Source organism: Cherax quadricarinatus, chromosome 86 (assembly GCF_038502225.1).
Source record: "Cherax quadricarinatus isolate ZL_2023a chromosome 86, ASM3850222v1, whole genome shotgun sequence".
NCBI classification, from domain to species: Eukaryota; Metazoa; Arthropoda; class Malacostraca; order Decapoda; family Parastacidae; genus Cherax; species Cherax quadricarinatus.
The window spans coordinates 6,300,393-6,318,611 of record NC_091377.1 but is presented as its reverse complement, the minus strand read 5'-3'; the positions used below and the strand labels follow the sequence as shown (position 1 = coordinate 6,318,611).

At 44.1% G+C, this 18,219-nt stretch overlaps 2 protein-coding genes across 2 annotated transcripts in view; one reads left to right on the top strand and one right to left on the bottom strand.

The window, feature by feature from the left end:
* LOC128686910 (metal cation symporter ZIP14) overlaps positions 1-18,219 on the top strand; it is a 210,454-nt gene that overhangs the window by 69,386 nt on the left and 122,849 nt on the right. The gene's annotated exons all lie outside the window — the stretch shown is intronic.
* The window catches only part of atk (artichoke), a 68,124-nt gene continuing 53,098 nt past the window's right edge, over positions 3,194-18,219 (bottom strand). Inside the window, 5 exon segments of the mRNA XM_070103607.1 lie at positions 3,194-4,844; positions 4,846-6,681; positions 6,683-6,757; positions 7,334-7,351; positions 7,827-8,062. Of these exon segments, the coding sequence (XP_069959708.1) occupies positions 3,753-4,844; positions 4,846-6,681; positions 6,683-6,757; positions 7,334-7,351; positions 7,827-8,062 (3,257 nt within the window). The 3' untranslated portion in view covers positions 3,194-3,752.

Below are 18,219 nucleotides of genomic sequence, written 5' to 3'. Positions count from 1 at the left end.
AGTCGAGTACAGAAGAGGCAGCAGAAGCAGTAGAGATGTAAAGACCATGTAATCAGTCATGACATCACGCTTGAAGACGTAGTTTTGAGGTGGTCAGTCCCTCAGCCTGGAGACCTGTAAAACCTCGAGGGAACTGAGAGGTAATCAGAATTTTATCAAAGGGGAGGATAGCTCCACTTCACTGAACAACCATGTGTTATGATCTAGGTAAATAGCCATCCATTATGATGCAGCTTAACTCAGCCCGTCCTCTTAACCACAAACATCATGGCACTCTCTTAAATAGTGTCAAATGGGTAGCTATTGCCGGAGCCTTGAAACTCTTGGAATATGATTATTTTATGTGAGCCGCGCGCAGTGGCAGACTTTTTTGTCGCCTGTTATCTAATACTTACAGCTTTTCCGTTGTAACCTAATCTTACCTAGTTTAACTTAATTAACCCAGCCTAAGCTTACCTAAGGCTGCATATCTATTACCAACAGTCAAGAATACTTTAATCCCTAAAATGATGATTAACCTGTGTATATACACTGATCTCGGTGTATGTAGTATATCCTGTATTAAAACTTTGCAGTCATCTCTGTTAGTATAATATTGTTCGCATCATATACATTTCAGATTGCAAAGAAGTTAATGGACTGAAAGTTGTTAAGGTCAAAATGTTTTCCATAATTTTTTTTTGTTCATTTGTTTCTTGTTCGTTTTGTTGTTGGTGTTGTTGTTCTTCTTCTTCTTCATATTATTATTATTATTATTATTATTATTATTATTATTATTATTATAAAAATAAGCGCTATACCCATATATATGATACAGAGATAATTAGATCCTCGTCACGCTCACTGTGCTATTTTTTTTTCATTTTTTGTAACGCACAGGTCGTCTCCCACCGAGATAGAATGACCCAAAAAAGAAGACACACTCACCATTATTCACTCTGTCACGGTCTTGCTAGAGGCACGACGACATTACAGCTCAGATGCCCCTCCAATCTGCAATATCCCCCCTCCCTCCCTTCAGAGTGCATGTATTGTACTTCCCACCGCCAGAGCTCAAGTCAGATTACTCGGTTTGTTGTTGTTAAAGATTCGCCGGTATTCTCCCGGCCCGGGCCCTTCCAAGTGGTGACCTGGCACTGGCTCCCTGTCTAGGGAGTGTCTGAGACCTAAGTCTCCCATAGGAGGAGGCACAAGTACCCCCCCTCACCTTGTGAGCTACAAACTCGGGCTCTGGCACCAACCCTGCCCTAGAAGGGCAAGGCATGGTGTCGATCGTGCTAGCGTTGTGCTCTCCTGTGTGGAGTGTCGTGTGTTGGTGTTCATTTTCATTCATTCATGTTGATTCGCCGGTACTTCCGGCCCAGGTCTTCTCCAGATGGTAACCCGGCAGTGGCCCCCCGGGTGGAGGGTTTCCCTGAATCCCTTCATAAATGTTACCTTGCTCACACTCCAACAGCACGTCAAGTCATAAAAACCACTTGCCTCCACTCCCATCAGACACGCTGACACACACGCATGTTGCATGTCCAAGCCACCTCTACCCCATCCCTCCAAATTTCCTAGGGCCACCCCTTCCCTCCACTGCAGATATATACACCCTCCAAACCATCCTATTTTGCTGCACCCTCTCTAAATGTCCAAACCACCACGATAACCGCTCAGAATAATACTTTTAGTAGCCCTTTACCCCCTAATCTCCAAATTACGAATTCTCTGCATAATATTCACATCATACATTGCCCTCAGACACAATATCTTTATTGACTACGTTTCGCCCACACAGTGGGCTTTTTCAAGTCACAAACAGATCTACCTGGGGTGGAAGGGACGCGAGTATTTATAGTCAGGTTCAGAATGCTGAGGTCAGGTGGAGAATGCTGCATCTGATGATGTACCGAGTGGGGTTATAGAGTCTAAAATCTTGGGTAGCTTGGAAATGAGATTGGATAAGTTTGTGAGCAGACCTTCTACAGTGTTCTTATGACCTCAGCATTCTGAACCTGACTATAAATACTCGCGTCCCTTCCACCCCAGGTAGATCTGTTTGTGACTTGAAAAAGCCCACTGTGTGGGCGAAACGTAGTCAATAAAGGATCACATTATACTGCATATGTGTTTATATTTCCATTGTGTCGGTATTTTATACCATTTATTTCCACAATATCTCCACTGCCTCCAACCTCCTCGATGCAACGTATAAAATACATACTTCACATCCATATAGGAGTTTTAATGCCACTGTATGGAGATACGTTTCCCCTTTTGCCTCCATCGATAAGATTTTTTGTCGTTTATAGCCGCATAGAGCCAATAAAACATTTAAATTACCGGGAACGCCTTGAAATCTTAAATATGTACTTACTGGAGCGAAGGAGAGAGAGATTCATGATAATATATACCTGGAGGGTGTTTGAGGGTTTTGTCCCAAATCTACATACTGCCATAACAACATAGTGGGGTGAGAGATATGGTAGGATGTGCAAGATAAACCCAGTGAAAAGCAGGGGCGCAGTGAGTACAAATGAACACTGTATCAACATCCGTGGATCCAGATTATTCAATATCTTACCAGAAGATATCAGAAATACTGCTGGGACAAGTGTAGAAGTCTTCAAGAGAAAATTGGACAAGTATCTTCATCAGGTGCCAGATCAACCAAGCTGTAATGAATATGTGGGGCTGCGGGCCACCAACAGCAACAGCCTGGTTGACAAGGCAAGCACTACACGAGCCTGGCCCATGGCCGAACTCCGGGAGTAGAAAACTCTTGAAACTCATCATAGGTATATCAAAGGTAAGAGGCGTTAACAGATGTCTCAACACACCAGCCATCTTTTACCCTCGTCAGTTCTGTCGTTCACCTTATCTTTTATATTAATAATCTTTTATTGATTCTTGGCGGAGATTTGAGACTCAGAAGAACCAGATGGAAATAAGTCACTCCGTCTGACTTTTTTGGGTTATCCTAGGTTCTCTACACATATGCTGCTATGTATGATAATTCTATGTAACTGTATTGTGTATACCTGAATAAATTTACTTACTTACTTATTTACTTACAGTGACGTGTTGTCGGAAACACAACTGTCGACAGAACCAGAGAGCTGTCATGAGAAAGAGAACTGTAAAAAAATGAGAACTATTGAATTAAATTGTATGGTAGTTGTAATTAATGAAACTAGAAATACTAGGAAGGATTTATTTTCAACAGTATGAGAATTTTGATATTTTCTAGTAAATAATTATGTCATTGTTGGCATGAAAAAGAGTTTGTTAAATGTTAACAGATAAATGAGATTATTATTATTATAATCACGGGAGCACTAAACCCGTAGGATTATACAGCGCATGTGGGGGGGATGGAAAGTATTCAGGCTCAATTCAGGGAACTGGAGCACAGAGTCAATTCCCTAGATCAAGAGCCCCTCACCAGCATCAAGGAACCTCCCTTGAGGGGAGATAAAGGAGAGACGGAGATCACTAGAAAGAGAACAAAAACATTAAGGTAATGTGGAACACCGCTGGGTAGAGAACTAGTAAAAGATAACAGAGGGAACTAGGGGCAGAAAACAGCTGAGAATAAAACAAAAACTGAGAGGGAGAGTGAGGCAGAATAACACTGCTGGGTAGACATACTCCTTTAATAACACTACAGTCCACATCGAGTCGTATACTCATGCTATAATCTTTGTGTAACACTATAAGTTGTATTTATAATATTTATGTGAGGCGGAAAGTAAGGGAGTGAATGGCTACAAGTGGACAAGGTTGTGTATAACACCAATGAGGCAGGTGAGGATCGGCGCCAGTGTCAGCGTGCTAGCACCGCTGACGGGCTTGTTGCCACCTACTGGCAGGGAAGCGTACTCCCGATAGTAGTTGTTATAGTACCAGTCTATGGCGTTCACATCTTTCGTATCGAAATCTGACTCCTGCGTGGTCGTCTGTTGAGTAATGTTAATATCCTGAGTGTCGTTGGGACTGTCCACTCCTTGTACCGTGACTGTGTGTGTATTAGGCTCCACCTGCCCTGGCTGGTATACACGCTCGATGGTGGGGAACCCGCCCCTCCCCATGCTCTTGCTAGGACTGATATAGGTGTTATTGGGAGGTACCCGGGGCACTGAGCCTGCTAGAGGCTCACCTGTCTTGTCCACTGGCAGCACCACACCTGGCCTCGACCTTGAGTGTGTTGGTGTGAGTGACGGGGCAGCGAGCGGTGGCTTCCCAATTTGATGCACTGAGAGGGACGATTCTTCCTTGTGCGTATGTCCGGGGGGTGTCTGAGTAACTGGGGGTCGGTGTCTAGGGTGTGTCTGAGTGACTGGAGGTCGGTGTCTAGGATGTGTCTGTGTGTCTGGAAGTCTCTGCTCGTTCACAGATTCACTGCTAATCGACGGCAAACTACCTGAAGAGTCACCGAGAAATGAGGTCTTCTTTTCGAGTGCGTCTGGTGGAAGATTTTTTAGTACAGTCACCCCTTCCCCTAATTGTGGCGAGAAGATATCGGTGGACAGGTTATGTCTGTTTGACTCACTGTGAGTAGTGGTAGTGACGGTGATGGACAGGGTGGCAGGCTGATTAGTGGTAGTGGAAGTGGTGAAAATGTCATTAAGAGTGGTAGTGGAAAGTGAAGGTTCCTCAGCAGTGGACGTGGACGAGATCACAGGTGATGAGAGAGTGACAGCCAGTGGTGTATTGTCATGTGCCGGGGAGATATTTTCATTTTCATCTTTAGTGCTGTGTTGTTGTTGCTCTCGCTGGACCTCCTCCTCGGCTGCATACAACAAGCTCAGTAAATCACTCATGGAGTGGCTGGGTTGGTCAGAGTCTTTCTGCGATTGTTGTGGGTTTTTTGGGATGTGAGTCTCTGGGAGGCTGTGAGTCTCTGGGAGGTTGTGAGTCTCTGGGAGGTTGTGAATCTCTGGGAGATGATGGGTGCTTGGGAGATTGTGGCTCTCTGGGAGGTTGTGGTTCTCTGGGAGTTTGTGGGTCTCTGGGAAATGGTGGGTTTATGGGCGTGATAGAGTGCTCTTCTGATAACGTAGTAGTGGGCGGCCTTGGCAACGGCAGTAGCTGCAAGGTTGAAGTCGTCTGCACCGATGAAGGCGTTGTTGGTACATATTTCGACGTTATGCCTGGTATAGGAGGACGTGATGGTAAATAAGAATTCAAGGGCACAGAACGATCACTGGAATAATCGTCAACGTGCTCAGATTCCTGGTGTAGTCTTGAGTTATTTTTTTGTGTATTGAGGACCGAGGATTGGACGATTCCCGAGACTGAGGAGGATGACGAGAGAGTGAGAGAGTGTGAGGTTGTCTCAGTCTGCCCAGGAAGTGAAGGCTTTTCAGAAGTTGTGCCCTTCAATGACCCGGGCACAAGATCGCTGCCAGCCATCACCTGACTCTCTGAAGGAGTCATGTCTCCTGGTGTGGCCGTAACGATAGGTGTCACGTGGGCGGGTGCTGCAGTAACGATGGACGTGGTGTGGGCGGGTGCGGTAGTAGCGATGGAACTGTTGTAGGCAGGTGTAGAAGCAACGATGGGTGTGGTGCGAGCGGGTGTGCTTGTTGTTAGCAACTCGGAGAAACGGTCGCTACCAGCTGTAACCTGACTTTTTTCTGAAGGTGACCTAACTGCTGGTGTGGTGGGTGTGGGCGTGGAGCGGGCTGGTGCGTTTGTGGTCTGGCGAGGAGTGAAAGAACTTGCGCGATGGCCACCTGACATTTGTGGAGCTTCTACGATGGTGATGGGATGGTTAGGGTTGTGTGGCTGGTATGGAAGGAAGGGTTCGCCAGGCTGGTAAGGGGACACACCAGAGTCAGGATGGATGACCGCTGGGGGCGACCAGCGTGATACTGTTGCTCTCGTATCTCCTGCTACCTGCGCCAGAAAATTTGAAGGTGGAGGCGCTGTAGGTGTAAAATGTGTGGCAGCTGAAGGCAGCCGGCTGACAATGTTGGGTTGTTGAGGTATCTGGTGGTGTTGCTGGTTGATGGAAAGGCCGGGCAGGAAGGGGGTGCCGGAATTGGGTCCTGGCCCTGGGTGCATGAACGAGGGCAGCATTGGCTTTGCTTGGGGAATCCGGGGATCCTGTACTGACCCAGGGCGCGGCCTAATACCCCACACGTTAGTTGGGCGGGGCACAGGAACCACCACGCCAGGCACTCCCGGACGAAACCGCTCTTCCTTATTAACAGGGAATACAAAAGGGACCACGGGATCTCTGACGGGCAAGTGAGGGATCGGGAGAGTCTCTCCCGTAGCATGGTTCCCTTGACTGAACTGGGGCGCCACCCCGACACTTGGATTCCTGGGGACACCGATGGATGGTGGCGGGGGAGGCTTCAGGTCCATGGGCTCTCTCACTGGGGGTGGGTGAGGGGAAAATAGAGGGTGTGTGCTGGTGGGGCCATCAATCCATATCGGTTGGCTGCTGTCAGGACCCTTCATAGGCTTATCATCACTGACTGATTCCGACTTAGACGCGGAGCCTGAATTTTGACGGCCGATGCCAATGAAAGGCAGATTTCCCCACTTGACGTCGAAGCCAACGTGGGGCATATTTAAGCCGCTGAGGGTCTCCAGGATGTTAGGAAGGGTGGGCAGCTTGAGGACTCCAAAGAGGCCGCTTTCTGTGCTGGTCTCATGTTTGTGGTCGTTGATCAGGGCGCTTGATCCCTGACGACCCAGCGTATATAGTGGGCGTGTCTCCCGTCACTGTGTGTATGCTTGATGACGACGCGGTCTGTGCCTGGAACAGAATATACTAGGTCACACTCATGTTTTATTCTTACAACACCCTAAATTACATCCCAGACAGCATGTCTATCTTGCTATTAATGGACGGAGACACGAGTCTCCATCTCTCTCTCCACACTGAATACATCCCATCCCCACACATACACAGATTTACACAACATGTAGAGATGGCTGTCAGCGTGCTGTCACTCTCCTGTTAATTAATCATCATTATTGACAAGGACCACTGCTGAATTAGTAACATTTGAGATATGTTTTCGACTTTCAAGGTAATTAAACACTGTGAACAACGTTTTGTTCACATGAAGTGAACTTTCTACACATGAGAAAGTTCACCATATGTGAATGAAACGTCGTGTACTTCTATAATTGTTGTTTTTTCTGAGTGTTTTTATCACTACTTATCGGATGTTACAACAATTTCACATTGGCTCTTAATAAAATAACTAAAACATTGTGTAACGTAATTCACTCAAGCTAACTACACTTACATTCCAAAAGCATGACAAATGCTGCCAAATGTATATCAAATTCTGATCTAATTTGTTCGAGCGTCTGCCTTCTACACGTCTTTGAGAGGTAGAAGCTTGATTATATAGCAGGCATGTGTGAACGCCTAAGATTGGAGTGATAGAGGCGAGAAGTATTTATGATTCTACATGCTGTTGGAATTTCGAAGGTGAGAAGAGCAGTACATGTATTTGAAAGTCTGGTCGGGATGTTGCATTCAGGTAAGTTATATGATCCATGATATTTATGTACTTCTGGTAAGACAGTAAGAAAATGGATGATTTTTTTGAGGTTGGGGAGAGAAAGATATAATTGTGAGCAGTCTGTATTGGTTGATAACGGCACACGTATTAGAAATAATGTATTACATACTAAGATACATTCATCCACTCCACTTAAAATTCGTCTATGCTGGAATTGCTCTACCAGCCTTTTAAATATATAGACGCCCTAAACTAATGTTGGCTATTACCATCTCTACTGGTTTAATTACATTTTTCGTACCACATATAGAAATTAACGAATAGCAAAAATTAGCGTTTTAGGCTGACCTTGGACGTAGTGACAGAGGCGAGAGCCAGTATAGGTGATAGAGTGAACGGCATTGTTGTCGTCGGCTTTCTGGTGGTAGCCCTCGGGGTGGTGCTGATGAAGGAAGGTAACTCGTGCACCAAAATGGGATTGTTGTAGTCGAGGTAGGACGGTCCTGAGCTGCCTGGGGAGGCGCCTTTAGTCAAGTTGGTAGTACGGAGTAAGGTGTTCATCACGCCAGCTTCCAGTGCTCCTCCTGTAACACAGCAAGGAGGTAAGCAGGTAAAATACACACACACACACACACACACACACATACACACACACACACACACACACACACACACACACAACTAACACACACACACACGCACACACATTCCAAACCAACCATCACACACCGATCCCTCTGTTTCCACCCCCCGCACCACAGTTACAGTATTAGAACAGAAGTTGAAGGTTTGGTACACAAATGCAGATGGATTAACGAATAAACATGAGGAATGGCAAGAAAGAATCAATGAGAAGTCCCCAGACATCATAGCAGTTACAGAAACAAAACTCATGGAGACAATAACAGATGCAATCTTTCCACAAGGATACCAGATCATGAGGAAAGATAGAAGGGGTAGGGGGGGAGGTGGGGTTGCTCTGCTCGTAAAAAACAGATGGAAATTCGAGAAAATGGAAGGAATAGATGAGACAGGAGAAAGAGACTACATAGCAGGTACACTTCAGTCTGGGGAACACAAAGTGGTCATTGCAGTGATGTATAATCCACCACAGAACTGCAGGAGGCCAAGAGAGGAATATGAAGAGAGCAACAGAGCAATGGTGGACACACTTGCTGAGGTGGCAAGAAGAGCTCACTCCAGCAGAGCAAAGTTGCTGGTTATGGGGGATTTCAACCACAGGGAGATTGACTGGGAAAACCTGGAGCCACATGGGGGTCCCGAAACATGGAGAGCCAGGATGTTGGACGTGGTGCTGGAAAACCTCATGCACCAACATGTTAAGGACACTACCAGAGTGAGAGGGGAGGATGAACCAGCAAGATTGGACCTTGTGTTCACCCTGGGCAGCTCAGACATTGAGGATATCAAGTATGAGAGTCCCCTAGGAGCTAGCGACCACGTGGTTCTGTGCTTTGAATACATAGTAGAGCTGCAAGTGGAGAGAATAACAGGAGTAGAATGGGAAAAGCCTGACTATAAAAGAGGGGACTACATAGGGTTGAAGAACTTCATGCGGGAGGTCCAGTGGGACAGAGAACTGGCAGGAAAGCCAGTAAATGAAATGATGGAATATGTAGCAACAAAATGCAAGGAGGCAGTGGAAAGGTTCATTCCCAAGGGCAACAGTAACAACGGGAAGACCAGAACAAGCCCCTGGTTTACCCGACGGTGTAAGGAGGCAAAAACAAAGTGCAATAGAGAATGGAAAAAGTACAGAAGGCAGAGAACACACGAAAATAGGGAGATCAGTCGCAGAGCCAGGAATGAGTACGCACAGGTAAGGAGGGAGGCCCAGCGACAGTATGAAAATGACATAGCATCGAGAATCAAGACTGACCCGAAACTGTTGTATAGCCACATCAGGAGGAAGACAACAGTCAAAGACCAGGTGATCAGATTAAGGACAGAAGGTGGAGAACTCACAAGAAATGATCAGGAGGTATGTGAGGAGCTGAACAGGAGATTTAAGGAAGTTTTTACAGTAGAGACAGGAAGGGCTGTGGGAAGACAGCACAGAAGGGAACATCAAGAGGGAATATACCAACAAGTGTTGGATGACATACGAACAACTGAGGAGGAGGTGAAGAAGCTCTTAAGTGACCTTGACACCTCAAAGGCGATGGGACCGGACAACATCTCCCCATGGGTCCTTAGAGAAGGAGCAGAGATGCTGTGTGTGCCTCTAACCACAATCTTCAACACATCCCTTGAAACTGGGCAACTACCTGAGAAATGGAAGACAGCTAATGTAGTCCCCATATTTAAGAAAGGAAACAGAAACGAGGCACTAAACTACAGACCTGTGTCTCTGACATGTATTGTGTGCAAAGTCATGGAGAAGATTATCAGGAGGAGAGTGGTCGAACACCTGGAAAGGAACAAGATTATAAATGAAAACCAGCATGGGTTCATGGAAGGCAAATCTTGTATCACAAACCTCCTGGAGTTTTATGACAAGGTAACAGAAGTAAGACACGAGAGAGAGGGTTGGGTAGATTGCGTTTTCCTAGACTGCAGGAAGGCCTTTGACACAGTTCCCCACAAGAGATTAGTGCAGAAGCTGGAGGATCAGGCACACATAAAAGGAAGGGCACTGCAATGGATAAGGGAATACCTGACAGGGAGGCAGCAACGAGTCATGGTACGTGAAGAGGTATCACAGTGGGCGCCTGTTACGAGCGGGGTCCCACAGGGGTCAGTTCTAGGACCAGTGCTATTTTTGATATATGTGAACGACATGATGGAAGGAATAGACTCTGAAGTGTCCCTGTTCGCAGATGACGTGAAGTTGATGAGAAGAATTAAATCGGACGAGGATGAGGCAGGACTGCAAAGAGACCTGGAGAGGCTGGACATGTGGTCCAGTAACTGGCTCCTCGAATTCAATCCAGCCAAATGCAAAGTCATGAAGATTGGGGAGGGGCAAAGAAGACCGCAGACAGAATATAGGCTAGGTGGACAAAGACTACAGACCTCACTCAGGGAGAAAGACCTTGGGGTGACCATAACACCGAGTACATCACCGGAGGCACACATCAACCAAATAACCGCTGCAGCATACGGGCGCCTGGCAAACCTGAGAATAGCGTTCCGATACCTCAATAAGGAATCGTTCAAGACACTGTACACTGTGTATGTTAGGCCCATACTGGAGTATGCAGCACCAGTCTGGAACCCACACCTGGTCAAGCACGTCAAGAAGTTAGAGAAAGTACAAAGGTTTGCAACAAGGCTAGTCCCAGAGCTCAAGGGAATGTCGTACGAGGAAAGGTTAAGGGAAATCGGACTGACGACACTGGAGGACAGAAGGGTCAGGGGAGACATGATAACGACATACAAGATACTGCGGGGAATAGATAAGGTGGACAGAGATAGGATGTTCCAGAGAGGGGACACAGGGACAAGGGGTCACAACTGGAAGCTGAAGACTCAGACGAGTCACAGGGACGTTAGGAAGTATTTCTTCAGTCATAGAGTTGTCAGCAAGTGGAATAGCCTAGCAAGTGAAGTAGTGGAGGCAGGAACCATACATAGTTTTAAGAAGAGGTATGACAAAGCTCAGGAAGCAGAGAGAGAGAGGACCCAGTAGCGATCAGTGAAGAGGCGGGGCCAGGAGCTGAGTCTCGACCCCTGCAACCACAATTAGGTGAGTACAATTAGGTGAGTACACACACACACACACAACTAACACACACACACACACACACACACACACACACACACACACACGCACGCACGCACGCACACACACACACACACACACACACACACACACACACACACACGCGCGCGCGGGTATGCAGCATGAGTTCGAGTCCTTGGCTAGTTGCAGTGTTATTACTGATCAATACCACTTGTTCGTGGGTACAATAATACTATATATATATATATATATATATATATATATATATATATATATATATATATATATATATATATATATATATATATATATATATATATATACATGCAAAACAACCACTCTGAAAGAAAAGAGAAATTCCAACCGCTTTCGTGACTACTCACATTATCAAGCAACTATTCACTTTGACAGTGAAATATGGATAAGTGGTTACAACCTTTTTAGATGCGACAGAAAAAACAGGCAACAAGGGGGGGTTGGCCTGTATGTCAAAGAGTCCCTTATCTGCACGGAGTTGCTGAACACCACAAATGAGGTAGTTGAAGTTCTATCAATAAAGATCGAGAACCAAAACCTAGTCATTGTGGTTGTATACAAGCCACCAGATGCAACCTCCCAACAGTTCAAGGAACAGCTACTGAAAATCGATTACTGTTTGGAAAACCTTCCAGCTCCATCCCCAAACATCTTACTGCTTGGTGATTTCAACCTAAGGCATACAAAATGGAAGAATGTAGCAAATAATGTTATAGCTGAAACAATCCCCGGAGGTAGCGCAGATGAAAGGTCACACACACATGAGCTACTAAGTCTCTGCGAAAAACACACCTTAAGCCAGCAGATAGTGGAGCCAACAAGACTAGAAAACACACTTGACCTTATCTTCACAAATAATGAGGACCTGATAAGAGACATAAGAATATCAAAAACAACTAATTCCGATCACAATCTAATCGAAGACCAGACGTACATGCATAGGGGTCCTGAACAGCAGAATGCATGTACCTGTGAAGGTGTCTTCACAAAATACAATTTCAACAACAAGAACATCAACTGGGACCAGGTAAACCATGTCCTAAACGAAACATGTTGGGAAGATGTCTTAAATGACATGGATCCAAACCAGTGCCTTGAAAGGATCAACTTCCTGGTAGCCGAAGCATGTTCTAGGCATATTCCCCTAAGAAAGAAGAAGAGCAGGAGTAAACTGGAGAGAAAAAGACGCTCCCTCTACAGAAGACGACGAAGAGTCACTGAGCTCCTCAGGAGTGCTAGAATATCTGATACACGAAAGGAGGCGCTGACCAGGGAAGTGGAAACTATCGAACTTAAGCTAAATGACTTACAGGAACCAGGAGAGGCAGGAGGAGCTTAAAGCTATTAGTGAAATTGAAAGAAATTCAAAATATTTCTTTTCATATGCCAAAAACAAGGCAAATACCACATCTAGTATCGGGCCCTTACTCAGACAGGATGGGACTTACACAGACGACAACAAGGAAATGAGTGAAATATTGAAATCCCAGTACGACTCTGTGTTTAGTGAGCCACTAATCGGTCTGAGGATCGACGACCCAAATGATTTATTCATGAATGAGCCTCAAAACTCCATAAATGTATGCCAGATTTCCGACATTACCCTAACTCCGATAGATTTCGAAAAAGTCATTGACAACATGCCTATGCACTCAGCCCCGGGCCCAGACTCGTGGAACTCTGTTTTCATTAAAAACTGCAAGAAACCCCTCTCGCGTGCCCTAAGTACACTATGGAGGAGGAGCTTGGACATGGGTGAAATTCCACAGTCACTTAAAACAACGGATATAGCCCCACTCCATAAAGGTGGCAGCAAAGCATTAGCTAAGAACTATAGACCAATAGCTCTGACATCCTACATCATAAAAATCTCTGAAAGAGTGCTAAGAAGCAGGATTGCAAATCACCTGGATTCCCAAAATCTGCACAATCCAGGGCAACATGGGTTCAGGGCAGGTCGCTCCTGCCTCTCACAACTACTGGATCACTATGACATGGCCTTGGATGCACTGGAAGAAAATCAGAATGCAGATGTAATATACACAGACTTTGCAAAAGCATTTGACAAATGCGATCATGGCGTAATAGCCCATAAAATACGTGCTAAAGGAATAACTGGGAAAGTGGGGAGATGGATCTTCAACTTCCTAACAAATCGAACACAAAGAGTAGTGGTCAACAGAGTTAAATCGGAGGCTGCCATAGTGAAGAGCTCTGTTCCACAAGGCACAGTACTCGCCCCCATCTTATTCCTTATCCTTATCAGACATAAACAGAGATATACACCACAGCACCGTATCATCCTTTGCGGATGATACTAGGATCTGCATGAGGCTGTCATCTGCTGAGGACGCGGTTAACCTCCAAGAAGATATAAACAGTTTTCCAGTGGGCAACGGTAAACAATATGATGTCCAATGAGGACAAATTCCAACTACTCCGTTATGGAAAACTGGAGGAGATAATAACTAGAACAGAGTATACTACTGACTCCGGCCATACAATAGAGCGGAAAAATAATGTAAGGGACCTGGGAGTAGTAATGTCTGAGGATCTCACTTTCAAGGATCACAACAGTGCCACGATCGCACGTCCAAAGAAAATGATAGGATGGATAATGAGAACTTTCAAAACGAGAGATGCCAAGCCCATGATGATCCTTTTCAAATCACTTGTTCTCTCTAGGCTGGAATACTGCTGTACATTAGCATCTCCATACAAAGCAGGTGAAATCGCAGATCTAGAGAGTGTACAGAGATCCTTTACTGCACGTATAAGTTCTGTCAAGCACCTTAACTACTGGGAACGCTTGGAAGCACTTGACTTGTACTCGTTGGAACGCAGGAGGCAGAGATATATCATAATCCACACTTGGAAAATCTTGGAAGGAATGGTCCCAAATCTGCACACAGAAATCACTCCCTACGAAAGTAAAAGACTGGGCAGGCGATGCAAAATGCCCCCAATAAAAAGTAGGGGCGCCATTGGTACACTAAGAGAAAACACCATAAGTGTCCGGGGCCCAAAACTGTTCAACAGCCTCCCATCAAGCATTAGGGGAATTGCCAATAAACCCCTGGCTGCCTTCAAGAGAGAGCTGGACAGATACCTAAAGTCAGTGCCGGATCAGCCGGGCTGTGGCTCGTACGTCGGACTGCGTGCGGCCAGCAGTAACAGCCTAGTTGATCAGGCCCTGATCCATCGGGAGGCCTGGTCATGGACCGGGTCGCGGGGGCGTTGATCCCCGGAATAACCTCCAGGTAACCTCCAGATAATGTGAGTAGTCACGAAAGCGCTTGGAATTTCTCTATTTTTTCAGAGTGGTTGTTTTGCATATTCTGAAATCACCTGTTTACTGTGATCTTATTGCATATATATATATATATATATATATATATATATATATATATATATATATATATATATATATATAGATATATATATATATATATATATGTCGTACCGAATATGTAAAACTGGTCAGTTAGCAAGAACTCATTTAAAATTAAGTCCTTTCTAAAATTTTCTCTTATACGTTTAAAAATATATTTTTTTTCATTAATGTTAATGTAAAAATTTTAATTTTGAACCAAAAGAATCTTAGAAAACTTACCTAACCTTATTATAGCAAGAGCAATTTATTTTAGCCTAACCCAGCTAAATATATTTTAAATATGTTTACAATAACTTAGTACTAAACAAACACAATCAAATATATTTTTTTCGTTAGTTTCATAATGATTTTGGCGAAATTATTGCATTCACAAATTTTCACTTGTCCTACATGGCAAGATGAGCGTTGCTATTTAATCCAAGATGGCAAGTTCTGCCTATTCGGCACGACACACACACACACACACACACACACACACACACACATATATATATATATATATATATATATATATATATATATATATATATATATATATATATATATATATATATATATATATAATATATATATAAATGCTGTTAAGAGTTTTTATGAGGATAGTGAGGCTCAGGTTAGGGTGTGTAGAAGAGAGGGAGAATACTTCCCGGTAAAAGTAGGTCTTAGACAGGGATGTGTAATGTCACCATGGTTGTTTAATATATTTATAGCTGGGGTTGTAAAAGAAGTAAATGCTAGGGTGTTTGGGAGAGGGGTGGGATTAAATTATGGGGAATCAAATTCAAAATGGGAATTGACACAGTTACTTTTTGCTGATGATACCGTGCTTATGGGAGATTCTAAAGAAAAATTGCAAAGGTTAGTGGATGAGTTTGGGAGTGTGTATAAAGGTAGAAGGTTGAAAGTGAACATAGAAAAGAGTAAGGTGATGAGGGTATCAAATGATTTAGATAAAGAAAAATTGGATATCAAATTGGGGAGGAGTATGGAAGAAGTGAATGTTTTCAGATACTTGGGAGTTGACGTGTAGGCGGATGGATTTATGAAGGATGAGGTTAATCATAGAATTGATGAGGGAAAAAAGGTGAGTGGTGCGTTGAGGTATATGTGGAGTTAAAAAACGCTATCTATGGAGGCAAAGAAGGGAATGTATGAAAGTATAGTAGTACCAACACTCTTATATGGATGTGAAGCTTGGGTGGTAAATGCAGCAGCGAGGAGACGGTTGGAGGCAGTGGAGATGTCCTGTCTAAGGGCAATGTGTGGTGTAAATATTATGCAGAAAATTCGGAGTGTGGAAATTAGGAGAAGGTGTGGAGTTAATAAAAGAATTAGTCAGAGGGCAGAAGAGGGGTTGTTGAGGTGGTTTGGTCATTTAGAGAGAATGGATCAAAGTAGAATGACATGGAAAGCATATAAATCTATAGGGGAAGGAAGGAGGGGTAGGGGTCGTCCTCGAAAGGGTTGGAGAGAGGGGGTAAAGGAGGTTTTGTGGGCGAGGGGCTTGGACTTCCAGCAGGCGTGCGTGAGCGTGTTAGATAGGAGTGAATGGAGACGAATGATACTTGGGACCTGACGATCTGTTGGAGTGTGAGCAGGGTAATATTTAGTGAAGGGATTCAGGGAAACCGATTGCCCTGAATCCCTTCACTATTACCCTGCTCACACTCCAGCAGCTCGTCAGGTTCCAAATACCATTCGTCTCCATTCACTATCTAACACGCTCACGCACCCTTGCTGGAAGTCCAAGCTCCTCGCCCACAAAACCTCCTTTATCCCCTCCCTCCAACCTTTTCGAGGACGATCCCTACCCAGCCTTCCTTCCCCTACAGATTTATACGCTCTCCATGTCATTCTACTTTGATCCATTCTCTCTAAGTAACCAAACTACCTCAACAACCCCTCTTCAGCCCTCTGACTAATACTTTTGTTAACTCCACACCTTCTCCTAATTTCCACACTCCGAATTTTCTGCATAATATTTACACCACACATGCCCTTAGACAGGATATCTCCACCGCCTCCTCGCTGCAGCGAGGAGGCGGTTGGAGATAACGTTTTTTGTCTCCACATATACCTCAACGCACCACTCACCTTTTTTCCTTCATAAGTTCTGTGGTTAACCTCATCCTTCATAAATCCATCCACTGACACGTCAACTCCCAAATATCTGAAGACATTCACTTCTTCCATACTCTTTCCCTCCAATTTGATATCCAATTTTTCTTTATCTAAATCACTTGATACCCTCATCACCTTACTCTTTTCTATGTTCACTTTCAACTTTCTACCTTTACACACCCTCCCAAACTCGTCCACTAACTTTTGCAACTTTTCTTTAGAATCTCCCCTAAGCACAGTATCATCAGCAAAAAGTAACTGTGTCAACTCCAATTTTGTATTTGACTCCCTATAATTTAATCCCACCCCTCTCCCCAACACCCTAGCATTTACTTCTTTTACAACCCCATCTATAAATATATTAAACAACCATGGTGACACTAAATCCATAAATGCAATGAAAACTTCCCTACCTTTATCTAAATACTGTTCACATATATGCTTCAATATAAACACTTGATCTACACATCCCCAACCCACTCTAAAACCTCCTTGCTCGTCTGCAATCCTACATTCTGTCTTACCTCTAATTCTTTCAATAATGACCCTACCTTACACTTTTCCTGGTATACTCAGTAAACTTATTCCCCTATAATTTTTACAATCTCTTTTGTCCCCCTTCTCTTTATATAAAGGAACTATACATGCTCTCTGCCAATCCCTAGGTACATTCCCCTCTTTCATAATTTATTAAACAAAAATACCAACCACTCCAACACTATATCCCCCCTGCTTTTAACATTTCTGTCATGATCCCGTCAGTTCCAGCTGCTTTACCCCCTTTCATTCTACGTAATGCCTCACGCACCTCCCCCACACTCACATCCTGCTCTTCTTCACTCCTAGAAGATGGTATACCTCCCTGGTCAGTGCATGAAATTACCGCCTCCCTTTCTTCGTCGACATTTAAAAGTTCCTCAAAATATTCCCGCCATATACCCAATACCTCCATCTCCCCATCTAACTCCCCTACTCTGTTTTTAATTGACAAATCCATTCGTTCCCTAGGCTTTCTTAACTCCAAATTTTTTTCTTATTTTCATCAAAATTTCTTGACAGTGCCTCTCCAACTCTATCATCTGCTCTCCTTTTGCACTCTCTTGCCACTCTCTTCACCTTTCTTTTACTCTCCATATGCTCTGCTTTTCTTATAACACTTCTGCTTTGTAAAAACCTCTCATAAGCTACCCTTTTCTCTTTTATCACACTCTTTACTTCATCATTCCACCAATCACTCCTCTTTCCTCCTGCACCCACCCTCCTATAGCCACAAACTTTTGCCCCACATTCTAATACTGCATTTTTAAAACTATATATATATATATATATATATATATATATATATATATATATATATATATATATATATATATATATATATATATATATATATATCATTAGCCAAAGGATCTTCCACTGAGGTACTAACCCCTAATTGTTTTGCAGAATTTTTAGTCTAATCGTTTGGGAAAACTTCTGACCCG